This window comes from Diadema setosum, chromosome 4 (assembly GCF_964275005.1).
Source record: "Diadema setosum chromosome 4, eeDiaSeto1, whole genome shotgun sequence".
Taxonomy (NCBI): domain Eukaryota; kingdom Metazoa; phylum Echinodermata; class Echinoidea; order Diadematoida; family Diadematidae; genus Diadema; species Diadema setosum.
In genome coordinates, this window is record NC_092688.1 from 5,975,113 (window position 1) to 5,999,454 (window position 24,342).

Here is a 24,342-nt window from a genome sequence, read left to right on the forward strand (position 1 = left end):
TCTCTCTCTCTCTCTTTCGTCATATTTCCCTTTCTTTGTTTTTGTTTTGTTTTTTGTTGTTTTTTGTTTTTTTCTTCTTTTTTTTAACCATATATCGTGTATATATTGTATATTTCTGTACATTTTTTTTTCTTTTCATCAATCGCATTTCATTCTTATTTTTTTTTTTTTGTTATAGTTGTTTTGTACACTTTTCAGAGTTATTTGCAATTATTATTTATTGATATTATAATGTGCTATATGTTTTTCATTGGACTCCGATACCCAGAGTTTGGGTTGTGAGTAAATAAACTTTCAACTTTCAACTTTCAACTTTCAACTTTGTCATTTGTATGACGCACCTACGACCTCCGCGCCCGGATAGGTGCGTCAAAGTACCAATGTGCGTCATACCTTTTAACGTTAGGTACGTGCGCGGTGCAATGTGCCCTACCCTCCGTCACAGTAGTGACACACCCAACAATGCGCGAGCTCATCAAAGATACTCACGAAAACCTACTCAGCTCCTAGAATTTCAAATTTGAAAACACATAAATGAAATATCCACTTCGAAAAGAGGAAGATGTGCGTAGAAATAATCAAAGTTCAAGGTAAGTTGGTATTTTTCGTATCGTTTGCTTGTTGAAGCGTATGTAGATCTATACAAGTCAAAGATATATTTGCGATTCCATCGCGCGGCCGGTCTGCCTGCAGAACGGTCAAAGCCGCTGTAACGTGGGTAGAAATGAGCGAAATTTTCATGCGAGCTCACCCACCCCAGTATGATACAGCATCGCCGTACCGCGGAACGTTATCTGAGTGCATGTTTCTACAGGTCGCGCGACATCGATTTATTTTAAAACTCTAATTTTTTGGGAAAAACAGGACGGAATTTTCTCTTGATTTGAGCAAGAGTGGACATATATGTCAATGTTCCAAAAAATCAATGTGCCAACTCGCGGTTTTATTTCTGTTAGATGTGGGAGATAATTACAATACAAAAAACTCCTCTTGTGTTGAGGGGGGCCGCGGGAGGTACTCACTAGGGGGACAGAGATGATCATGAGGAGGGACCACGAGCGGGTTTCCCGGACTGATGATATGTACTAGACGTCTATGTAGATTTAACATGTGTACACAAGCCTAGCAATTAACATTTTGATCAAAATACACCATCTAGATCTATTTTTTTTTTTTTATGAAAATTCATTCATATGAAACAGGCCCGTAGCCAGGGGGGGTGCGTCGGGTGCGTACGCACCCCCTCAAATTCTGAAAGGTCCACTTTTTCATAATAACGGTTTTTAGCAATTCTCAAGATAACAATCCAAATAAATATAAAGACACATTATATGCTACGTAAATGTGGAAGAGTTCGTTTAACAATGTTAAAAATAATTGTACGAAACCCTTTTGTTGTATGAACCATCGGATCGTCCCCATGCACACAAACACAAATGTTATGTATCAATTTGTGCGAGCTATTATTATATTGGCACTGCATGCCATGGCCCTTGGCGCGTGTGACCGGTGTTTGTTTTTTTTTTCCACTGGCCGCCCGAGTACGTGCGATTCGTGGATGACATTGAGGTTGACACTTGCATTTTTTTCACAGGAACAGAGGTAAGTGGATGAAAATCTAATAGCCTCAAGTTTACATATATGATAAAAATTAAAGAAATTTCCTCGAAATTACTATAATCGAAAACCTGAGACATTTTATATCTACGTCGTACAAAGATATAGTAGGAAAAGCCTGAATATTGCAAGAGCTCCGGAGTAAAAACAGTCAGTGAAAAACCCTATGTATGATAGCATTGTGAGAGCGTTAGACTGCATTGTGACGCATCGTTATTTAATTTACATTCTTTATTGATATATTTTCATAAATATCTCAGGTAATGAGTCGGATTGGATTACAATTCTCACTTACAGCTTTGTAGAAGTCTGAGTCAACAGTATCACACAGTACTTCAAGACGTATTATAGTACAAACGATTTCTTGAGCCTGCACCGTTTCAGGCTCTGTTCTGGATACGGCGGTAGAAATCATTCTTTTTTGTTGTTTATTTTATCATTATTTACTAATCTCTTTTCTAACTTACAGGTAGCGGATTTCTTTGCAGGCCAAATTCGGAAATGTAGTGTTGATTATTACTTATACATTTTCTCATGTTGTGACAGTTCTATTTGTTCTCATTTTAAAGTGAGCCAAAACCTAAGAACATTTTCACTTATAATTTCCAAAGAGTATTATGCAGGCACGCAAACTCATTTTAGTTGTATTTCATTTAAATGTAATGGGTAAGAGGGTATGAGAGAGAATGGAAAGTGCTGAGCTATGAAATAAAATGGTAAAGTAAAAAGTTTTTCAGATAGTATTACAAAAGAAACTCATTCTTTTTTGTTTGTTTATCTTATCATTATTTACTTATCTCTCTTCTAACTTAAAGGTAGTGGATCTCTTTGCAGCCCAAATTCGAAAATGCCTAGACAGCTAGTAACCAAATATGCTACTATAATTTGATAAATAAGAAATAACCATTCCAGTATGTATCTTAGTGTGCACAGTAAGACAGATCAAATCAAATAGGAAAACATCTGAGCACTAAGCCTGAGGTCTGAATTTGCACTCAACTTCTTCCAATGGCTAACGGATGTTTAATTTTTGAATTTCACTGACCTCCAAATTTCACAAAGAAAACCTTCTTAGCATGATGGTTAATATGACATTTGACTGATATTGGAGATGTTTGCGAATCGGATCTACTACCTTTAATATTATTAAATCTAAAATGGGTGAAAGTTCGGAAATGCTGGAAATATCCTACCAGAAGAGGCAAAATATAAATGGTTCACATTTACAATTCATTTTGTTTTAAAAATTTTCTTATTTATTTTCGTTTTTGACAAACTCGCATACCAACGGCTGATATACTGTATAGTAAAGTGAATGTTTCATCTTCCAAACAGCATCCAATGGGATGGAAAACTCCAACTGAAAGGTGGACACCGTGACCATACTCGCTAAAGAAAACGCGTAATAGGGGTCGTTTTTTTTTTCTCACGGATTAGATGGAAAGTGTGATGTACGAGCGTATATAATCAAAGGGTATCAAAAAGGCCGAAATTTGGGAAAATGGTATATTGTTCAATCATGATGAAGTACTTCTTTAGGGTGCAGGAAACATTTAAGGAATACTTGTTTTTAAGGCCCGAAAAAATCATATGATCATTACTCGTTTAGGGGCCATTTTGAAAGTCCATGTATGAGCATGGTGTCCACCTTTTAATTGTCACTACCCCTCCCGAGACAGTATCAAAGGACCGTTTTGTTAATTAACGCAATCCCCCCTTCCTTTAAAAATCCTGGCTTCAGGCCTGCTAACGCGGGTATACAATAGAAAAAATAAAAGTTAAAACAACACCTGGAAAATCACTATTCTCAATTTTGCGGCGCGCTACGCGCGCAGAGTCTCGAACACAATTAAACTTTGCAACTTCCTGGCAAAATGAGTTTTTACTATTTCCTAGATGAAATACCGTAAGCGATTGCATGCAACAGACAAAAATACATATTTCCTCGAGACTTTAAAACGTCATTAAAACAGTCAAAATTCACAATTTGCGGCGCGCTTTGCGCGCAAATTCTTATACAACTTTTGTAGTTCGGTCGTCCAAAGAATATATATATATATATATATATACATATATATATATATATATATATAATCGTGTGTGTGTGTGTGTGTGTGTGTGTGTGTCATCATTGGTATTGGTACCGAAGGTCCGTTTTTTTAGTGACCGCACCCCCCCTTGAAAAATCCTGGCTACGGGCCTGTGAAAGACAAACTAACCATGTTACCCGTACCTCTTTTATAGAGTCAGAAAAATAAATAGAAGTCTATATATTGAAAACAAAATATAAATATTATTAAATTATCGTTTTGAATACAAATAGAATAGTTAGAAGAATGCCAAGCTTCCGATGCGTCTTGACGAGCTTCAGACTAGCGTATGTCTACACTGCAGTCAGTACCTGCCGGCAAGCGCGGCTGGAAAGCCACGTACTGACAAGCCAGCGCCTGCTGAGCTGCGCTTCTTCCCAGCAACTTTGGGCCTGGGGGGTGTTTCACAAAGCCATTCTTAAAGTTAAGAGGGACTTAAGTGCGACTGGTGATCAGTTATTGTGAGCTATACCTATTAGATTCTCAACAATTCAGCACAAGAACTGATCACCAGTCACACTTAAGTCCTTCTTAACTTAAAGGACAAGTTCACCTTCATTAACATACATAAGGATTGAGAGAATGCAGCAATATTAGTAGAACACATCAGTGAAAGTTTGAGGAAAATTGGACAATCGATGCAAAAGTTATGAATTTTTAAATCTTTTGTGTTGGAACCGCTGGATGAGGAGACTGCTAAGGCTCGTGATGTCATATGAGTACAACAGTATAAAGAAAATGTAAAGAAAATTCAACATATTTTCACTTTTTTCGCATAATAAAAGAGCACTTGACTTGTCTCTTTCTAAAGGCAATGGGAATAATATTACCCATAACGTATGTCAGCAGGGTTCGAAATTGCATGGCGATGGTCCGCTGGCCATTGGCCACCCGAAATCACGTTGGACTAGCTAAAAATCGTAAAATTATGAAGTTACTAGTCCGTCTGGCTATCCAAAATATTGCTTCAGTGTCAAAATTGATTCTAAGTAGTCCGCCTGGCTAGTTAAAAAAAAAAAAGTTAAGTGCGACCCCTGGTCAGTAACAAGTCAAGGGAATGTGTACTTTTTTCAAAAGATGAAATTTTGTGAAATTCTCTTTATATTTTCCGTATATGGTTGTACGCATGTGACATCGTACGCTGCAGTAGTCTTCTCATCCAGCGGTGACTGTACAAAAACTTCAAAAAATCGTAACTTTTGAACGGATTGTCCAATTTTCCTCAAACTTTCAATGATGTGTTCTACTAATATTGCTACATTCTCTCAATCCTTATGTTAATGAAGGTGAACTTGTCCTTTAAGAACAGCTTTGTGAAACACCCCCCAGGAGGCCGGGGGAATTGTCCGTCCAAAGCTTTGAAGGTATGTATTTTGTTTTTGTTTTTACTTCCTCAGTTTTTGACCATGGTAACGGCATGTTTATTGCAGAAAGTCAGGGATGAATATTTCGGAGTGAACTACTTCCTCAGTTCTAGACCGATACTTACAACACCTGGCACACACATAGGTAGGGACAGTGATTTTCCGTTTAGAGAAATGGTCTTTTCCGTTTCTGAGAATATGTAATTCCGTTTCATCTATATATTAAAAACAAAATATAAGATATTATTAAATTATCGTTTTGAATACTAATAGATTAGTTGGAAGAATGCCAAGCTTCTGACGCGTCTTGACGAGCTTCAGACTAGCGTATGTCTACACTGCAGTACCTGCCGGTGAGCTTGGCCGGAAAGCCACTGACAAGCCAGCGCCGACCAGCGAGCGCCTGCTGAGCTGTGCTTCTTTCCCTGCAACTCTGGGCCTGGAGGCCGGGGGAATTGTCTGTCCAAAGCTTTGAAGGTATGTATTTTTTTTTTTGTTTGTTTTTACTTCCTCAGTGTTTGACCAGTGTTCATAAAACTTGGCACACACATTGGTCTTGTAAGAAGATGTGCAAGACACATTTGTCGAAGGTATGGGAAACTGTTGCCATGGTAACGGCATGTTTATTGCAGAAAGTCAGGGATGAATATTGCGGAGTGAACTACTTCCTCAGTTCTAGACCAATACTCACAACACCTGGCACACACATAGGTAGGGACAGTGATTTTCTGTTTAGAAAAATGGTCTTTTCCATTTCTGAAAATATGTTATTCTGTTTCAAACTTGATCTAAATTGGAAATTCTGTTCTGTCATAGAAAATGTACACAGCAAAAACATGAATTCCACTTTACAAAGGCGAGTTCCATGAGTTTTCAACCGAAAAGTACAGAACCCAAACGGATTTTCCATTTTGATTTTTTTACTACCAGTAAACGGAAAATCACTGTCCCTTCATAGGTCTTGGTGGTGGAACATGTAAGAAATATTTGTGGGTGTGTCAGAAACTCCTTTGCCATGGTAATGGCATATTATTAAATAAAAATCATGGAAAAATATTGTGAAGTGAACTACTTCCTCAGTTTTTGACCAAAGTTTTGATACTTGGTACATACATTGGTATCAGTGGGAAGAGGTGCAAGATGAATTTTTTTGATGTGTGGGAAACAGTGTTGTCATGGTAACGGCATATTTATCGCAGAAAATCAGGGGAAAATCTTGCGGAGTGAACTACTTCCTCGGTTTTTTACCAATGCTCTTGAGACTGGGCGGACACATTGTTCTTGGTGGGAAGATATGCCAGACATTTTATGGATGTGACAGAAACCATTATGTCATGGTAATGGCACATATTAATCTAAAAAAATCAGGGAAAAATATCGCAAAGTCAGATACTCAGTTTTTGACCATTGCTCATGACACCTGGTACACACATTAGTCTTGGTAGGAAGATATGCAACATTATGGATGTGTCAGAAACTGCGTTGCCATGGTTATAGCATATCAATCTAAAAATTAAAAAAAAATCAGGGAAAAACCCTCCAGAGTGAACTAATTTATTTTTTGACCAATGCTCATGACACTTAATAGTACACACATTGATCTTGGGAGGAAGACATGCAAAACATATTTTGGGGATGTGTCAGAAACTATGTTGCCTTGGTAACGGCATATTTATTGCAGGAAATCAGGGAAAAATCTTATGGAGAGAACTGCTTTAGTTTTCGACCAATGCTCAAGACTATTAAAACACACTTATTAATAGTCTCAAGACTTAGCACACTTATTGGTCTTGGTTGTTTTAAAGACAGACATATTTTTTGGATGTGTCAGAAACTGTTGCCATTTTTATTGCAGAAAATCAGGACAAATCTTGGGTAGTGAACTACTTCCTCCTTTTTTTGACCAGTGCTTAATACGAGACTTGGTGGTGGGGAGGGGCTATTATTGATCACCTCCAGTGATATTTCTGGGGGGGGGGGGGGAGGGGGGGGGGGTTGGCAGCTATGGAAGTGATTTAAATCAGTGATTAAAAAAAAATCAGGGTGATTTAAATCACAATTTAAATCAAACCGATTTAAATCGTGCCAACCCTGATACTGTAGCGTATGAAGTTAATAAACTAGCTAGAAAAAGAAGAACATACAAGATGGATGTGTCGATGTGCATAAAGGTGATATACTTTGCATATGACGAAGCGTTGCCAAGGTATCCACATTTTATCGAAAACATTAAACAAATCCGAGTTGGCATAACTATACTTTAATTGAAATTGAAAGAGAACTGGTTATTAATCTTTGGGCGTATTATGTTCTGAATCGCAGAACTTGTGTTCCGGTATGGTATTCAAACTGACTGACGCAACATATGAGGGTCTAGTTTTATAATGTATTTCTCTTTTGCTTTCTAGTGTTTTTCAGACTCAAGTCAAGGCATTCAGAGGAAGGAAAATGGAGGTGGCTAAACGAAGCCAGAGCAAGAAAAAGAAGGTAAAATAGTTTTTAAAAACAAAATGAAATTTTTCCTAGAATTTAAAGAGATGGCTATTTTGAAAAGAGGGGTAAAATGTGCCATACTCAATAGTACTGGACAAATTAAATGTCATAAATGAAGTGAAATTTCACTTCAGTTGAATTTGATGGTGACACTTAAATGGAATGCTGCATTACATGTTCTGAGTAACACAAGCATCCATCAGTGATCCGTTATCAATATCCCAGGCCATGAAAAGTTTAGGGAAGCATTTGAAGTGATGAATGTATGTAAAGTTATTTAGAATCACAATTAAATGCTTGTTTTCTTCCATTTGCTGACTTGCAGAAAAGTACTTACATGCCTCTCTGATGCAGGCCAATGTTTCATTTTGACATGACATTTAACCTGATCTTTATTGTGAACTGCCAAAACGTACATGATACATATCTTAATACTTATTCAGTTGAGTGTCAACTCATTGAAAATCAAAATTTGCCTGAATTGCTTTAGCTCAATGCATGTTGAGCATTACATCATTGGTGTTCTTGTTTTTTATACCCCCGCCAAACAAAGTTTAAGGGGGGTATATAGGAATCAGAGTACGGGCGGTCCGTTGAAAATCTTGCAGATCGAAGTCCTTTCTCAGTTTTTGACAAATACAGTAGTCATCACACTTGGCATGTACATTGGTCTTGATGTGAATATGTGCAAGTCATATTTTTGGGTTGAATGGGAAACTGTTGCCATGGTAATGGCATATTTATCACAGAAAATCAGGGAAAATTTTAAGGAGTGAAGTACTTCCTCAGTTTTTGACCATTGCTCACGAGACTTGGCACACACATTGGTCTTGATTGGAAGATATATACGCAACCATATTTTATGGATGTGTTGAAAACTGCATTGTTATGGTAACACTATTAATTTCAAAAAATTTCTCACTTATTGACCAATGCTCATTACACATAACACTTGTTTATTTTCCGCAGGGTGTGACCAGTGTGAATACACCAAAAGCACGTGTCCTTGCCACAGCCGTTCTTGAGATGAAAGAGGTCATCAAAAAATCTCTTATGGCAGCAACCATGGCTGAAGTAGAAAAGGAGTTGAAAGAGGCTTGTGCAGTTATTTCTAACCTTTCAGTGGACAGAATGTTGGTGTATGACAAATTCTTTGAGGAATATGTTGATGAACCAAACCATGTCCTAGTGGACAAAGACAAAATAATCCTCCATTTTGCATCAGCTACAATGCCTTCAACAACTGCAGCATCTTCAACAACTGCAGCACCTTTAACAACTGCAGCACCTTCATATGCGAAGCCTTCAACATCACAGTCAACCATGGTTATCGCTAAAGATGACACCCTCAAGATGAGCCCAGAGCCACCATTAGTGCAGGAATCCAGCCAGTCGGACTGTGGCCAGCTGTCTGAGAGAGATCTAGAAGAAAGGGCAAAGATATTTGGCAGAGATGGGAAACATGTGAATCGTTATTGCGAGAGCATCAATGCAGTGGCACTTTCCTTAGCCAAAGAGGACCCATCACTTCTGCAAAACAGAGGGAATCTTCTCCAAAAAGCAAGACTGGCTCTTCACGAGTCTGGCTATGAGTATGCACATGGGAAAAAAACACGCAGTAAGAAATTTGGCACCGAGTGCCACAAGGCAAAAGAAGTTTCTTATCACAGTCGTAAAGTTGTACGCCAGGACCGCCTAACTGAATTAACAGAAATTATCAGTAGCCTCCAAAGACAGGTTTCCTATTTGGAGAAGGGAAAAGAGCAAGCTGTAAATTCAAATCTGTATTGTAAGGCAGCTACTTTAGATCAGCAGGTATCTGAGATGAACCTGAAAATCTGGAAACTGCATGTGGAGAAGACAGAGATCCAACAACATAACGCCAAGTTAGAAAAGAGAAGAAGTAGGAAGAGAAATAGAAGTGGGAGAAAAGAGGCCAGAAGGCAGTCAGAGGAGACACAAAGTGCTCATGTAGATGGCAGCACTGATGTAAAGTGTTGATTTCATATCTGTTGATGATCAGAATGGCAGTGTTAAATCATCTAAAACAGAATCTGTGCTTGAATGATGTCACACATTCTTCTGTAAAGTTTATTGTATAAGATTTCAGATAGCTCATAGGTCAGTTTCTTTTGATCCAGTAATGTAAACCATGCTTTGGCTCCTTGTGGAACATGTAAAATTATAATTGTAACTTATTGCGATAAAAGGGAAAGATTTTTCAAAAAAATGGAAATTTTGAAATGAGAGAGAAGATATATGAGAAAAAAAAAGAGTGTGACACCATCAGCCAACTCAATTACATATTGCCCACGTAGATGTATAAATTGCATATCACTTTTTCATGAACTATTAAATGCTCAACTTCAAAATGTTGCAACTTTCTTAACCCTAACTTACCTGGGGGGGGGGGGGAATCTTGCCCCAGGACTTTAAGCTTGCAAAATAGCCCAGGTAAGTTGTAGGGTTAGGGTTAATGTACAATGTTGATGATTTTTTCTAATTTCTTGATATTCTAATGTGGAAAGAAATTGGACTGAGCTTCTTTAATTTACAGATGTACTTTTCATTTTTAAGGTTTTTCTCTTTAATCTTCAGAGCTTTTCCAAGACATTGATTTGCAGTCTTGCTATAAACCACATATAAGATACATGTAGATTGAAGAAAAATTCTTAAACAAGACACTGTGAAATTAAAGGAAATCAAAATCTCATTCATACAGATGGCAATTAGCGAACTAAAGTACATGTACCAATGTACATATACATACATTCAGTTTTTTCCTCATTGAAATAAAACATGCTATAAAATAACCATTTTTAAGGCATACCGGAAACTAACCTGTTTTCCCTCAACCTCAAATTTAATGGTCAAATATCCAAACGTAAATTTTAAAACCTCTATTCAACATGAAGGTGAACATATAATTAAAATTGGTCATCTAAAGGACATATATACTAATTAAGCGGTTTTGTAAGGCTGCCTGCATGGAGCAGATATCAAAGTAATGTTCAAATTTTCAAGATGTGTAGTATGTGACCTTTTCACCCAAACTTGCTCAATGTTGTAAATGAGTTTTTTGTTGTTCTTTCCCAAAGTATGTGTACTGTATATATAAATGTACAAGACAAAGAAGTTGTCAATATTGAAGTTGTAAAAATTATTTGCATTTACATTGATGCAAAGAAACCAATTGATAAAACTATTAACTACTAGCTGACTTGGACCTATATGTTCCAATTATGACACTTTTCTTTTCCTTTGTAAAAAAAATCTTGACTATAAAAGAAGTACACCACACATTATTTAAAGGCATCATTTCACTCATTTCATTTTATCTTTGCAAGAAATGAGAGACAACAATATGTCAGCATCAAAGCAACTGAAACAGTCACATCAGTGCATCTAGTCCTAATAAATTCTTCATGCTTAGTATTGGAAGAAGTTTCTTTGCAGGATTTATCATTGGTATTGGTATATGTGCAGTTCTATCTACCCTAGGACTTGCATGCTAAACTTCTTTTACTGTGACTTGCAGAATGTATCTGAGATGGAGAGAAAGGAGAAGCAATTCATTATTCTTCAACTGGTTAATAGTTTATGAATATCATACAGTGGACAGTATTGAAGATTGTGATATTTTGGTCATGATGATGATGGAGATGATACTGATGATGACAATCACAAGTGATGTTCAAGGCATTTATTGATGATGAAGGTGATGGTGAAGATAATGGAGGTGATGATGAAGGTGACAGAGGTGATGGCCATAATAGGCATAATTATGATAACCACATAAAGACATGATAAAAATCATTTGAAATGGAAAATAAGACCATCAAAGTGGGGAGGGGGCTGCTCCACCCTCCACTTTGGCACCCCCCCCCCCCCCAAAAAAAAAAGAAAGAAAAGAAGATTAATTCAAAACATTTTTAATTGTAATTGCTCATTTTCCATTGGCTTCCAAAAACCATAAAGCCCCAAGGGCTTTGGGGGGCTCTGATCCCAATCCAGGGGCCCTACTGACAGTCCATGGACTCCGCCTCTGTGTCTGTGTCAACCCACTAACACCACCACATCAGAAGGAAAAACGTTCTGCGGGCTCTGGAAGATATTTAAAGGGAAGATACAAGTGAATTTCAGTTTATTGAATGAAATTCATTTTGGATTGATCACAATTTTTCACAGAATGTAACAAAATTATGCAGAATATAGCAGAAAGTAACAATATACTAGAAAATGATGAACCGACGCTTTCACAAGCATTGAGAGGATGAACATAAATACAAATATTAAACACGGCACAGAGTGGAATGTGTTATTCAACGACGTGCATTGCGAGGAATCTTGAGCCGCTTGCGGCGAGTGTGTAGTGAGCACCATTTAAAGATACCGAGAGCGCACGGTATTTAATACCATATTTAGTACACGATGTGTATAGTGTGTTATCTGTTTGTTTGTTTTTTGTTTTTTGTTTTTTTTTTTTATAAAATTGCTCTGTTCCTTAATTTGACCAGTCCCGATGCCCAAAATGCGACACATTATCCGTCAATAAATTGGGTGCCGTCAGCAATAGGGCAGACATGCAGACATGCAGACATAGGGCAGATATACACTCGCGAGGGATCGCTCGAGAGTGCAATATGACTTTTTGATGGTAAATGTCTGCACGCAGTATTGCACTCTTGAGCGATATCTATATCGATCGCGACATTTCACGTAGATCTTCTACCACACGTTCAAATAGCCAGATGTATTATTTTTGAACGTTCGAAAGGTTATATTAAAATTCTAAATCATGTGTATAAAACTAAACTGTGTAACTAGATTTTATTATGAAAATACAACTCTAATCTATATCCAGATTTTCTGACTTTTGGGCTTGCAAATTAAAATTTGATCATATAAAACGCCATCGAGTTCATCCAGTGTTCTGATTTTCTAAACGATTAATAGAACCTCTGATTTGAGATTCAATTTAGCTATATTCTACATTAGATCTTTATTAAAGGCCGAGGCCTGAGCCTGTGATTAATATGACTAGATTGTAGAATTTCTACATGCAGCATTATATACATTTAATACAGCTGGGGATTCCGATTCCATTTCCTGAACTCTATTAAAAATTTTAATAGAATTCTAGATCTATCCAGACTAGCGACAATTCAGATTCTATACGTACATACAGAATTATTAAATATCTTGATTTTACTTTGTTCATTGGTCCTATTTTTTTTCTAATTTAATTCTTGCACCATGAGCGCCGAAAGGCGGACCTGCGCGCTATACAAGTAGCCACTATTATTATTATTATTAACTATTATTATTATATTAATATTATTATTATTTCTATTATTGTTATTATTATTTATATAATATTGGATGCACTTGAGTGGTATATCAGATAAATTGCATTCATCAACATGAATATTGCACGAGTCGAAGACGAGTGCAATATTCATGTTGATGAATGCAATATATCTGATATACTACGAAAGAACTCCAGTATTATTATTATTATACATAAAAACCACTTTCCACGACAACACATTTAATTTCCCCCCCCCCCAAAAAAAAAAAAAAATGAAAAAGGGTTTCGCTCACCATTATACTATTGTTTACAAAATCTAACTATTCAACTTGTATACGGACGTGTATCTACGCACAGTACAGTACAGTACATGCATATCTCAGCGAGCGACTGCCACAGATCAGACAGCACAGACGATTTACGTGTACTCCTATGGCATTTCTCAACCTCATCGCGCATCTCTCAACCTCATCGGTCAATGCCACTGCTCTTTGCTTTCTTTGCAAGTGATACTGCGCACACGTATAAAGAAACATTTTGAGTGCGATATTGACAGCAGAGTACAATATTGGAAACAATATTGTACTCTTTTTCTCCATTGATACGGGTAACGTAAAATGCATAGGACAGGTATTATGCTAACAATGTATGTCATTAAGCAAACCCCTTGCAGGAATATTGATACATTGTATATTGTATATATTGTATCGAAAAAGTGGCTTGTATGTATAATAATAACTATTATTATATTGAAATTATTATTATTATTATTATTATTATTATTATTATTATTCATTATTATTATTATTATTCATTATTATTATTATTATTATTATTATTATTATTATTATTTTCATTATTATTATTATTATTATTTATTAATATTTATATACACAGTACTACTTCTTTTCAAGCAGATTCTAGCTTCGTAGTCGTACATGTGTGCCGCAATTTTATAAATGAAATATACGAAATCATCAAATTCACCGTCACATACACAACGGCAACAGTGTATCGTTTGACAGTTGTAGTATGGCCTGCTGTGCAGTGCGGTGCATGCCATAGCAGCGTCCGCCGCGGCCCTGGCCCGGCGATTGAAGGATAGCGAGCTTCGCGATGCCGCGGGCGTGTATGTGATGATTTTAATCACAAATCGTGTTTGGTAGTGTGGTTTTGGAGCAAATTTCTGCTCAAACTTTCTGAAAAGACCTTTAGTCTGACATCAGATAGAAAAAGACATACGAGAATGAAGTGAGTATCAGTATGTTATAATAAAACTGAATGAAAATTGTGTCATTTTCGCGTTTTCAGGAGCCGGTGAATTCGGCCGGCTCGCGATCGCGAGTTTGTTTTATTCTGTTACGGAGGGATACCATGCAAGAAGCCTCGCAAAAATTACATGACGGTCCTATTAACGAACCTTTTGACACACTCTGGTTAAATGACCGACTATGACGCACATATGGGTCAGTATTGTGACAGACATTTCGCTCTCATGACGGTACCACGCGTCATCAAATTGGTGGTACTTGATGCGACCATGACGCACCTTTCCCGGGGGGCAAGAGGTGCGTCATACAAATGACAGCTGCCTAAGTCTTGTCGCAATTTTCGGTAAAAATAACTGGCTTTTCTTTCTACCCCCCCCCCCCCCACATACCCTTTTCTTTGTTTTTTCTATGCAATAAAGCAGCTGCAATAACAGAGCTTCTTTGATGTTACTGTTGTTATCCTCTGTTTGTGTTTCCGTAGTGAACACTCCTCATGATTTGGTTAACAGGTGTAATTCTTTTTTTACAAAACTTCTTGCACTTATATGTTTAGTTCTTCAGGGATCCTCAAGTCAAGGGGGAGAATCTGTTACTTCTATGTTGATACATACTGTGCTTTGACCAAATGTAATGAACACATTAATATTGAACGATGCATTCTACATTGAAACTACACATGTTATGTTTGTGTGAGACCCCGAGAAAGTGTTGCCTCAAATGAGGGCCATTGCTGCAGTACCCCTAATTGTAGTCAAGGTCGTATAATGACACCGTCGTCAAACCTTGTGGCCAAGGCTTGAAGATTATCCAAATCACAACAAGAAACTTTGCACCATTCTGCATCTTTCCTGCCAACCCTTCCTACATGCACTTCCACACCTCTATTGACAATCCAGTTAAGGCTGGTATTCATACCGTGCCAACCCGGTTGATGGCTGCAGTGAAGTAGGTCTGGGCTATGGCAGCATTCCTGGCTTCAATGGACCACATGGGTTCACTGTGAATGGAAGATACAATCGCTATCAGTCACACATGGCCACAGCCTTTGAGAAATTGCCGTATATTCCATTTCATGCTTTACCAATCCCTTCCTAATCTAGTCATAATTTTCAAACTTAATGGGATACTTTTAAGATTGGATTGCGAACATATCTGCAAATTACAAAGACACAGGGGAAATTACACCATTACTTTGCACTGAACTGCCATCTCATCACTCAGCCGTGCTTTATTACCTGCTATATATCTGGCTTAGTGCAGAATGAAATGTAATTACATCTAGTATTGATTTTTTTCTTCTAGAGACAGCAACAAATCACACATAAAATATATGCTGCTCAAATGCAAGCAGACTCTTCATACACAAGAGCTGGGGCACCATCTGGTCCCAAGTCTCCATCACCATAGCAACTAACCTGAGAGCACCGACAGTAGCCGAGGGATTGAAGACAATCTCCGCCCCGTTCAGGCCATACATCAACCAGTTCAGAGGATGATGACGCCCATAGCAGATGTTGATGGCAATGCGGCCTGTGTATAGAGGAGGCAAAACGGGGAAAATGTTGAGACAACAATTCTTGAGGTCTTTGAGGAAATGACAAATATTTAGCACCAATACTTTGGCAAATGGGATCTTTTTTTCTTGCCTGAACTCTAGGTCTACTGAGTCAAATACAATGGCCGAGAGTAATTCCAAATCACCATTAATTTAACACGGCAAAATAAGATAACAGAATGGTAGAGGTATGTATTAATTAAGCAAAGCAAGGAGAAACTTTGTCCTACTTACACTAAACCTCAACCATTTATTCGATCCTATTTTACTCTACTCACATTTAGCATGATGAGGAACTATATTTTGAGCTGTGCCCATGATGCACAGCATGCTATAATAACTTTCCAACTCACCAAACTGTGTCTCAAACACTCGATGTCCAGTGTTCCCTTCCATGTAGTAAGTTGACTAAAAATGAGTGAAAAGACAAAGTAGACTCTTTAGACAATGGAAAAGTTGAATGTGTGTTGCATATATTTTCAAGAGATCACATTCTGGGACGTACTGAAAAATTATCACAGAACAAAGGATAAATATACAAACTTAGTACCGGGTATGAAACACGGTTAGAGGCAGGACATGTTTACAGTAAAATCAGAAACATTCACAGAATAAAACTTTCTCAGATAAGAGCTGACAGTCTTTATTGCTGCATGAAATTTTCGTGAATTGCCTACAATGAAAAAAAAAAAAATTAGTAGTATACTTCAGGTACTGCATACAAAATACTTCTGCTTACATTTTGCTTTTGCGAATCGTGACTCCTCACAAAATTTGCAAGTTTCATACAGGTTTCAAAAGAGAATTTCTGGTTTTATAGTAGATGCCTACCACATATTTGTCTTTCGTAGAAGGCAAACATGGTTCCTAATGTAAACATCATTTGTTTGCAATATTGCCATCAAGCCCCAACAAATGCTCCTTTCCTACACAACAATTTGCCTGTTGTAAATTTTGACGCATCTGCATTCTACCTCTATGATGCTTGCCGAAGTTTTCTTGAAACGACATAATGTTGATAATCTCAACCACACTGTTATGTTGATATTTCCACATATTTTACAAACCTCGTTGAAGTCTCCAACTCTTGGGATGTGGTTCTTCCTACTCTTTCCAATGATGTTCCCCGAATTAGAGATCACGACTGCAATGAAAAAAAAAAAAAAATGAAATCATAACAAACATTAAGTGTACACCAGACAGACTCTCAATGACACCAGTAAAGTTCTTCAGAGGTATATAAAATACTGTAAAATTTTCGCGGTGTTGAAATTTTAGCGCATTTCGCGCAACAAGAAACAAGCGCGAAAATAAAAGCACACAAATATTTTTGCATGCCATATGTTCCAGTGTGGTTGATGTCTTGATTCCGTGGAATTAACAACACGCGAAACTCTTCGTCTGGCCAAGCGCGAAAAATTAGTCGCGCGAAAACATCCACTTTTACAGTACCTATTCACATGGAAACATACAGATATACAACTATTATGTCTTTCAAATTTGTTGGTATGACTACAATGTATACTCACATCAACACATAATACAGAATACTTGTAAATCTGTCTATGTGTGTGTATATGTATGTGCATGCACCAGTATCACTATTACTAGTCACAAATCAACATTTTAACTATATAGCAAAATAAAAACATACAAAATTAATCTCCCATGACTGAGCCTATATTAGCGGTACAACGATTATTTATGTCCCCACTTAAAGCAATATATTACTGATCATGCTTGCTCCACATAAACATGTAAATGTATAAGACATCCATGGCACATATACACACATTCATGAAAGCAAGCATTTCAAGGAATTGATAGACTTGCAATTAAAGAGATATCAATTCAAATACACATTTTCAGGTCACAGTTTGGAAACTGGCCAAGTACTTTGAGATGCACTATATGTAAAATGAATAGAAGATACCTCTGATTTGTAAATACAGAACCCGGCATGTCTATACTCTTGACAAGTATGCATGCTAACGAATCATAAAAAATTGGACCTGACTTTTTTCTTTTTGGTGGAAACAAGAGACTAGTTGATAATGTTCATTTATGTTTCTCGTGTGCAATTAAGCATCATAAATATCAATTCGAGATCTACCTATAATACAGTGATTTCGAACATCACTAGGAAATATGACGTACCAAAAGAATTCTCTCCTTTTTAGCCCTACTATTTGTTTTACTATCATTATAGGACTTTTAGATCTCTGTCTCTGATAAATTAAAACTCATGTGGACTATACAGCTTTGCTCTGATATTTTCACATTATCTTCAGCCCTGGAAGTCTTTCTTCAAAAAATGGTTAAAGGTGCATGGTCCCGGTGTTTTAGTCAAATGCGTACGCGGGCGCACGGCGCAAGTTTCCTATAGAGACCCATGCTATCAACTTCTCTTGGGCGCTTACGCTTTGGCCCACTTTCCCCGAGTCCGAAGAAGTCCGATCCACTGTGTCAGTGGTCCGATCACAGTTCGGCTCATGATTCGGCTCATGGGGATCACAGCTTTAGCAAACTTCTTTTGTGATGTCATAATAAGAAGCACATATGCACGCACCCTGGCATTACTACAGACTGCGTGATGCACAGAGAAGACAACGAAGGCAACGTTACTTAGCAACACCTACGCGCTTTACTCTTGATGACAGCTCAATTTCGGCAATCTTCATATCAATGCTAACGGTGATCGGCAGTAGCATCAACAGCGCCATCTACACTATCGGGACTATGCCCCTTTAAACATCACAGTTGCAACTTTCAAAGTCTGTTTGTCTTGCACTTTCTGAAATTCTGATTGAGAGAGTAAGATTCCTTTCAGCAAATCATAACCTTTCACAATTCAAATATCTCACAGGAATTTTATCATGTGGCTGAAGGAACTTACTCTCAGAGAATAAAGATAAATTGCATATCAGCTTTCTGATATCAAAGAAATCATGTGACTGTGTTCAAATCATGGCAAAAATATTCTTGATGAACATTAAACTTCAATTTAGCAAATATATCTGTGGTGCATTATCAGAGCTGCCAACATTCATTTGTCAATGCCAGGGAGATAACGTGTGTGTTACATGCAACTCAGTGGGCAAAAGTAAATCCAAAATCAGGAAGATTGTTATATTCTGCTATCTGGAAATGCAGAAATATTTAGATGTTCATGAAGCCTCCTTCTGCATCAGGGAGACTTGGCAGCTCTTCTTTAGGACTGTTGGCTTTCTACTTACCGGCAGTGTTGTGCAGGGTTCCATGGTAGATGTCATCTCTCTCTAGGATGGGACATATGATCACCATGTTGTAACGCTTGGCAAGCTGCAAAGTAAAGAAAATTACAAAGAAATAAATTAATCTCATCTATATCTTTCTCTGCTGAGAGCCACAAGGGAGTTCAGCCCAATAAGCACTGCAATGTAAGAATGACCTTCCAGCTCTTAGCTCAAGAATGCATGGCAGACATATACTGTACACGCCGAATATTTCGCAAGGTTTTTATTTTTGTGAATTTGGGAGTCAGGTGCAATTCACGATATTAAAAGACATGCAAAAATATTGACTCTGATCCTAATATGAATGTGACGTTCACATATACATTTCTCCGTTCAGTACTGTAGTCCATGATCGCAAATTTGACCACTTGCGAAATTGTCAGGAAGTCTTGATTTGTGAAAATTTAGACTCGCTAAATATATGGCATATAACTGTCCCATACTGTCAATAAACTTCATATTTACAAAGACACAAAAACAAAAAAGGAATTCAGAAATCATGTCATTACATGTCATTACATGAGCTGCCATGAGAAATCAAGATTGAAGTCAATCAACTGCAAGTTTTGCCTATAATTGAAAAAAAAAAAATAAAGAGACATAAACTTGCTATTTATAAACCACAGCTTTAGTTGATGCGTACAGTACTAGATTTGGTAACTCCTTAGCATAAATGGAACCATCTCACAAATATCCTTCCTCTAATATGCTGCATATCTGATGAGAAAATGACCACAAAGAGGTTTGTATGTATTTCCTTCATGCACAGAAGTTAGATCTTTTCTAGGACTTCCCATAAAATGTGTATCCCTAATTGGAACAAGGAAAAGTAGAAATTACGCGGTGCGTAATATATGTCCCCGCCGGAAGTAGCATTTTGTAGCCAATGTACAATACAGGTCAAAAATCAAGGTCAAAGGGCAAAGAAGTCAAAGGTCAAAATTCTGTGTAGAAGTTTTGAAGCCCTCGCGTAGTGCCATCACATAAAGCAAACAGAATCGAAATTGAATTAGAAATGGCAAAGGAGTAGCATTTTGTAGCAAAATGTACAATACAGGTCAAAAATCAAGGTCAAAGGTCAAAGAAGTCAAAGGTCAAAATTCTGTGTAGAAGTTTTGAAGCCCTCACCTAGTGCCATCACATAAAGCAAACGGAATCGAAATTGGGTTAGAAATGGCGAAGGAGTACCATTTTGTAGCAAAATGTACAATATCTGGTCAAAAATCAAGGTCAAAGATCAAAGAAGTCAAAGGTCAAAATTCTGTGTAGAAATTTTGAAGCCCTCACCTAGTGCCATCACGTAAAGCAAACGGAATCGAAATCGGGTTAGAAATGGCGAAGGAGAAGCATTTTGTAGCCAATGTACAATACAGGTCAAAAATCAAGGTCAAAGGTCAAAGAAGTCAAAGGTCAAAATTCTGTGTAGAAGATTTGAAGCCCTCACCTAGTGCCATCACATAAAGCAAACGGAATCGAAATCGGGTTAGAAATGGCGAAGGAGTAGCATTTTGAAGCAAAATGTACAATATAGGTCAAAGGTCAAGGTCAGAGGTCACAACTGAAATTTTGCATAGAAGTTTCAAAGCTCCCATGTAGTGCTATCATATAAAGCAAACAGAATTAAAATTGGCTCATAAATGAAAGAGAAGTAGCAAATTGAAAATTTTGATCACACACGGATGCACACACGGACGGACGGACGGACACACACGTACGTAGCCCGTTTCATAGTCCCCTGCTCGAACTCGTTCGGCGGGGACAATAAGTGAGCAAACTGCTGTAAAATCTGAAATTTTTGCATGTACATGAAACTTTTGCAAATTTTGAGATGAGCAAAGACCCAAGTAGAATGTATCATACATTGTTTTTCCACACAGTGCATTAATTGCCAGTGGCAATTCGTAAAAGGTCCATGCTGCAACCAAAAAAAAAAAAAGGACGTAAGCTCCATTTCAGGAAAATGTAATGCTGGGGATGCTTCTGGTTTTAGAGTAATCATCTGTCAAAGCCCCTCTTTCACTAGAAGACATACCTCCTGGCACACTGAGATGCTGGGGCCGTCCCTGGCAGACTCTGCAAACTCCGCCCAGGGCATTTTCTCTCTGGTGCAGAAGGCGAAAGGCATGGCTGCACAGTGATATGAACATACAGAAGGTGCTGACACTTTAGTTCATGGAAAATCTAGATTTAAGACAGCATATAACTACATTATGCTTTCAAAAGCAGTCAAGTGAAAACAGAAGCATCATGGGCAAAATGTGGCAGACATGTATCAGGTATAGAAAAAAACTTTTATTTAGATGAATCTTACCCGAGTACATTGCATGAATAAAGTGAAATAAAAACAAATAATATCTCATAAAAAAAAGGAAATTTAGGAACTAAATGTGAAGGAAGTAATAACATTTGAATATCATAGAGTCATAAGCGATCGATGACATTTAACAGACACAGAAAAAGAAATGCAGTATCATTTCCTTTTTATTCTATGATACAGTGCACTCCCGTTATAACGAACACGGTTATAACAAAATTTCAGTTACAATGAAGTAAAAATTCAGGCCGCAACTTTATTCACACAATGTATTTTACTGTTTATCTGTTCGGTTATAACGAAATTTCGACATAACGAAAGAAAAGTGCAGGTCTCGAGGACTTCGTTATAATGGGAGTCAACTGCATATACAGTATCATTGAATTTATTTGCATATTAATCATATCTATTACTTATTTATTCATTCATTGTGCTTATACTAACCGAAAGTCTCCTGTAAGCACAGAATATTGACACCCGCTGCACCAGCAGCCTCAGCTATCTCAGAAATGCGGTTGAGGATGGCATCTTTCTACAGAGGATCAGATCAAGAGCAAGACACATTTAAACTCTATGAAGACTTTCAGAGGAACTTCACATAGATCAGCTTTACACCATCAATCACCATCCTTCCATTAGTCTCAATAACTACAACATTCATTCATGGATAAGTGGGTGTTCCAGGCATCGATTTGTTTGAATGGGTATCCAATTTAACATCACACTGACAATCACAAAATACATCAATACAACCACAGGTTCTTTGTCCTCAAGCTCATCAATCAAGCAACCAAAACACTCATCAGGGGCGGATCCAGAAATTCCGTAAGGGGACGCGCCTTTACAAAATTAAAGAGGGGCGCACATGCCCCCCTCATTTTTTTCATTTTATTTCTTTTGTTTTAACAAGAAATAAAGAGGGGGTGCATGCCCGGTGCACCCCTCTCTTGATCGCCACTGCTCATCTCAAACATTTTATGAAAAGTTGAGAATGTTGGAAATTGAAAGAAATATGGAATAAAGAAATAATGCTCTGTTGGGCAAACATGAAACACAGACGCACACATTTGATACACATCACACTCTACCTGCTCCTTGACTGGGGCTGTTGTTGGCACTACTATTTGGTTCTGGATCAGACCAATCCGGACAAGACGTGGTGAGCGGAGCTGCTCAGGCTGGGCTAGAATTTGGTAGCCTTTCACCTCAAAGTTCTTCTTCTCACCCAGGGCAGCCGCCTCACTTGGCAGTGCCAGGACCCTGGAAGGGAAATAGCCAAATTAGAAATAAACAGGATCCACAAAATCTCATTGATATATATGATTTTAAAGTAACTACCGGCGGTAATTGTACTTTGTGACCATGTACACTGATGATTGATGATTCAAAATTCGTAAAAAATAAAAAAAAAAAAAATATATATATCACAGACAGGGTTCGACACTAACTTGTTTTCTCTGAAAACCATTAAAATCTGTGAATCTGAAATTTTTATGGCCCTAAAAAGAAATGGAGTGGCCTGAAAAAGAAATGAAGTGGCCTGTTAAAACGGAAACATAAAAATTCACACTGAATTTTAAATTCCCGATCAGGCAACGAAAAGAGAGCCTTTTTGGAAATTTGGTAGCCTGACATCAATTTTTGGTGGTCCCAGGCGGCAGGCCACTACTAATATCGAGTCCTGTATATTTTTATACAAATAATACCCGCCCCACACTACACGACCTGAGGACATACGACCTTCCAACCGTTAGTTTGACGTCATCAAACACCCAAGTGCCAGGTCTTATATTGCCTTTTGTCAAGGCCCTCTCGCTGTATGGTGAAGAGAGCCCAGCTGAGTGGGGTTGCGCGAGGGCCTTTTGAGATCTGCTTCGCTTTTGTTAGCCCTTTGAATTACCGACTTTTGCTCCCCGATTTCGGGAGCAAAAGTCGGAGTCCAATCAGCGTGTCTGTCTGCTCGAACCCGATTTGAATAGAGCGAATGCACGCCGCTGCCGCAGACCTCACAGAACTCTACACACTCTCACAGAACTCTACACACACAGAGTGTGTAGAGTTCCGTGGCAGACCTCCTCGGGTGGTCAGTGATGCATGCGAACAGGCATGACCACCAAGGCTGAGGATGCGGGGAGCACGCCATTCCATTGGTTGACCGGAAGCCATTAAAATGAGTATTCAGAAGGGTTCACTTGTCATGAATAATAATGTGTGCAGCAGATCTCAAAAGGCCCTCGCGCTGGCGCGCTCGGCTGGGCTCGCTTCCCTCGCCCATTACAGCGAGAGGGCCTTGACAAAAGGCTAGGTCTTATAGGACTTGGTCACATGACCTGACAGGAAGGTTTTGGCATGTGATTTTTTTTTTTTCAAGTGGTCATGGGCCGCATTTCAACTATCAATCAATCATGATTAAGTATTTCATTGACATTGTGCATTTGATTTTAAAAGCAGAAAAGTCGAGGAGTAGTATTTATACATTGTAGTCTTCAACTTATCGCATGCATGCTAGCTAGCACTTGTGGAGCAGCATCTCTTGGGCAGCATCCAGGGGGGTGTTTCATAAAGCTGAACTTCATTCTTAAAGTTAAGAACGACTTAAGAATGACTGGTGATCAGTTCTTGTGCTGAATTATTGAAATTCTGGTAAGTATAGCACATCAGAACTGGTCACCAGTCATTCTTAAGTCGTTCGTAACTTTAAGAACAGCTTTATGAACCCCCCATGTCATCATTGCAAATGACAAAAATGGCAAAGATCTCAAATAGAATGGAAAGAATACCGGTAAGAGGTGGGCTTCTTCTGAGAAGACAAATATTGGAGGGGAATTTGTGCTGCTCCTCAAGTTACTTATTAAATCATAAAAGTGTGTTCAAGTATCCAAGAAGTATCTTTGTATTACACTGTCTTTGGCTCCAGCAACATATTTTCAAAAAGAGTTTTCAACAAACACAAACATAATATGGAAGGGATATGGTCCAGGAGTCATGCATACTACTTAGGAGAGAACTGTAGTAGAGTCTAGACTCGTGCAAACAAATCTGAATCCTCCTC

General features: G+C 38.0%; 2 protein-coding genes across 4 annotated transcripts in view; one reads left to right on the plus strand and one right to left on the minus strand.

The window, feature by feature from the left end:
• LOC140227531 (beta-ureidopropionase-like) overlaps nucleotides 1-24,342 on the minus strand; it is a 37,621-nt gene that overhangs the window by 10,698 nt on the left and 2,581 nt on the right. The window contains exons 2-9 of the mRNA XM_072307932.1: nucleotides 22,379-22,550; nucleotides 21,735-21,822; nucleotides 21,009-21,103; nucleotides 18,938-19,022; nucleotides 16,769-16,845; nucleotides 16,055-16,109; nucleotides 15,562-15,676; nucleotides 15,062-15,143 (exon numbers count right to left, since the gene is read on the minus strand). Coding sequence (XP_072164033.1) covers nucleotides 15,062-15,143; nucleotides 15,562-15,676; nucleotides 16,055-16,109; nucleotides 16,769-16,845; nucleotides 18,938-19,022; nucleotides 21,009-21,103; nucleotides 21,735-21,822; nucleotides 22,379-22,550 — 769 coding nt within the window. The remainder of the gene's footprint in view (nucleotides 1-15,061; nucleotides 15,144-15,561; nucleotides 15,677-16,054; nucleotides 16,110-16,768; nucleotides 16,846-18,937; nucleotides 19,023-21,008; nucleotides 21,104-21,734; nucleotides 21,823-22,378; nucleotides 22,551-24,342) is intronic.
• On the plus strand, nucleotides 471-11,313 carry LOC140227528 (uncharacterized). 3 transcript variants are annotated; one of them, XM_072307928.1, is made up of 4 exons: nucleotides 471-590; nucleotides 5,345-5,548; nucleotides 7,480-7,558; nucleotides 8,534-11,313. In XM_072307928.1, exons 3-4 carry the CDS (start codon nucleotides 7,520-7,522, stop codon nucleotides 9,563-9,565), a joined length of 1,071 nt encoding a protein of 356 aa, XP_072164029.1. In that variant the 5' UTR covers nucleotides 471-590; nucleotides 5,345-5,548; nucleotides 7,480-7,519; the 3' UTR covers nucleotides 9,566-11,313. The 3 variants fall into 3 exon arrangements, with proteins under 3 accessions (XP_072164029.1, XP_072164030.1, XP_072164031.1); XM_072307929.1 differs by having other exon boundaries at nucleotides 7,490-7,558; XM_072307930.1 differs by lacking the exons at nucleotides 471-590; nucleotides 5,345-5,548 and having other exon boundaries at nucleotides 7,137-7,558.

Coding starts and splice junctions, on each gene's coding strand:
- LOC140227528 (XM_072307928.1), top strand. CDS start 7,520: ATGGAGGTGGCTAAACGAAGCCAGAGCAAGAAAAAGAAG. Junction 7,559..8,533: donor GCCAGAGCAAGAAAAAGAAG/GTAAAATAGTTT, acceptor TATTTTCCGCAG/GGTGTGACCAGTGTGAATAC.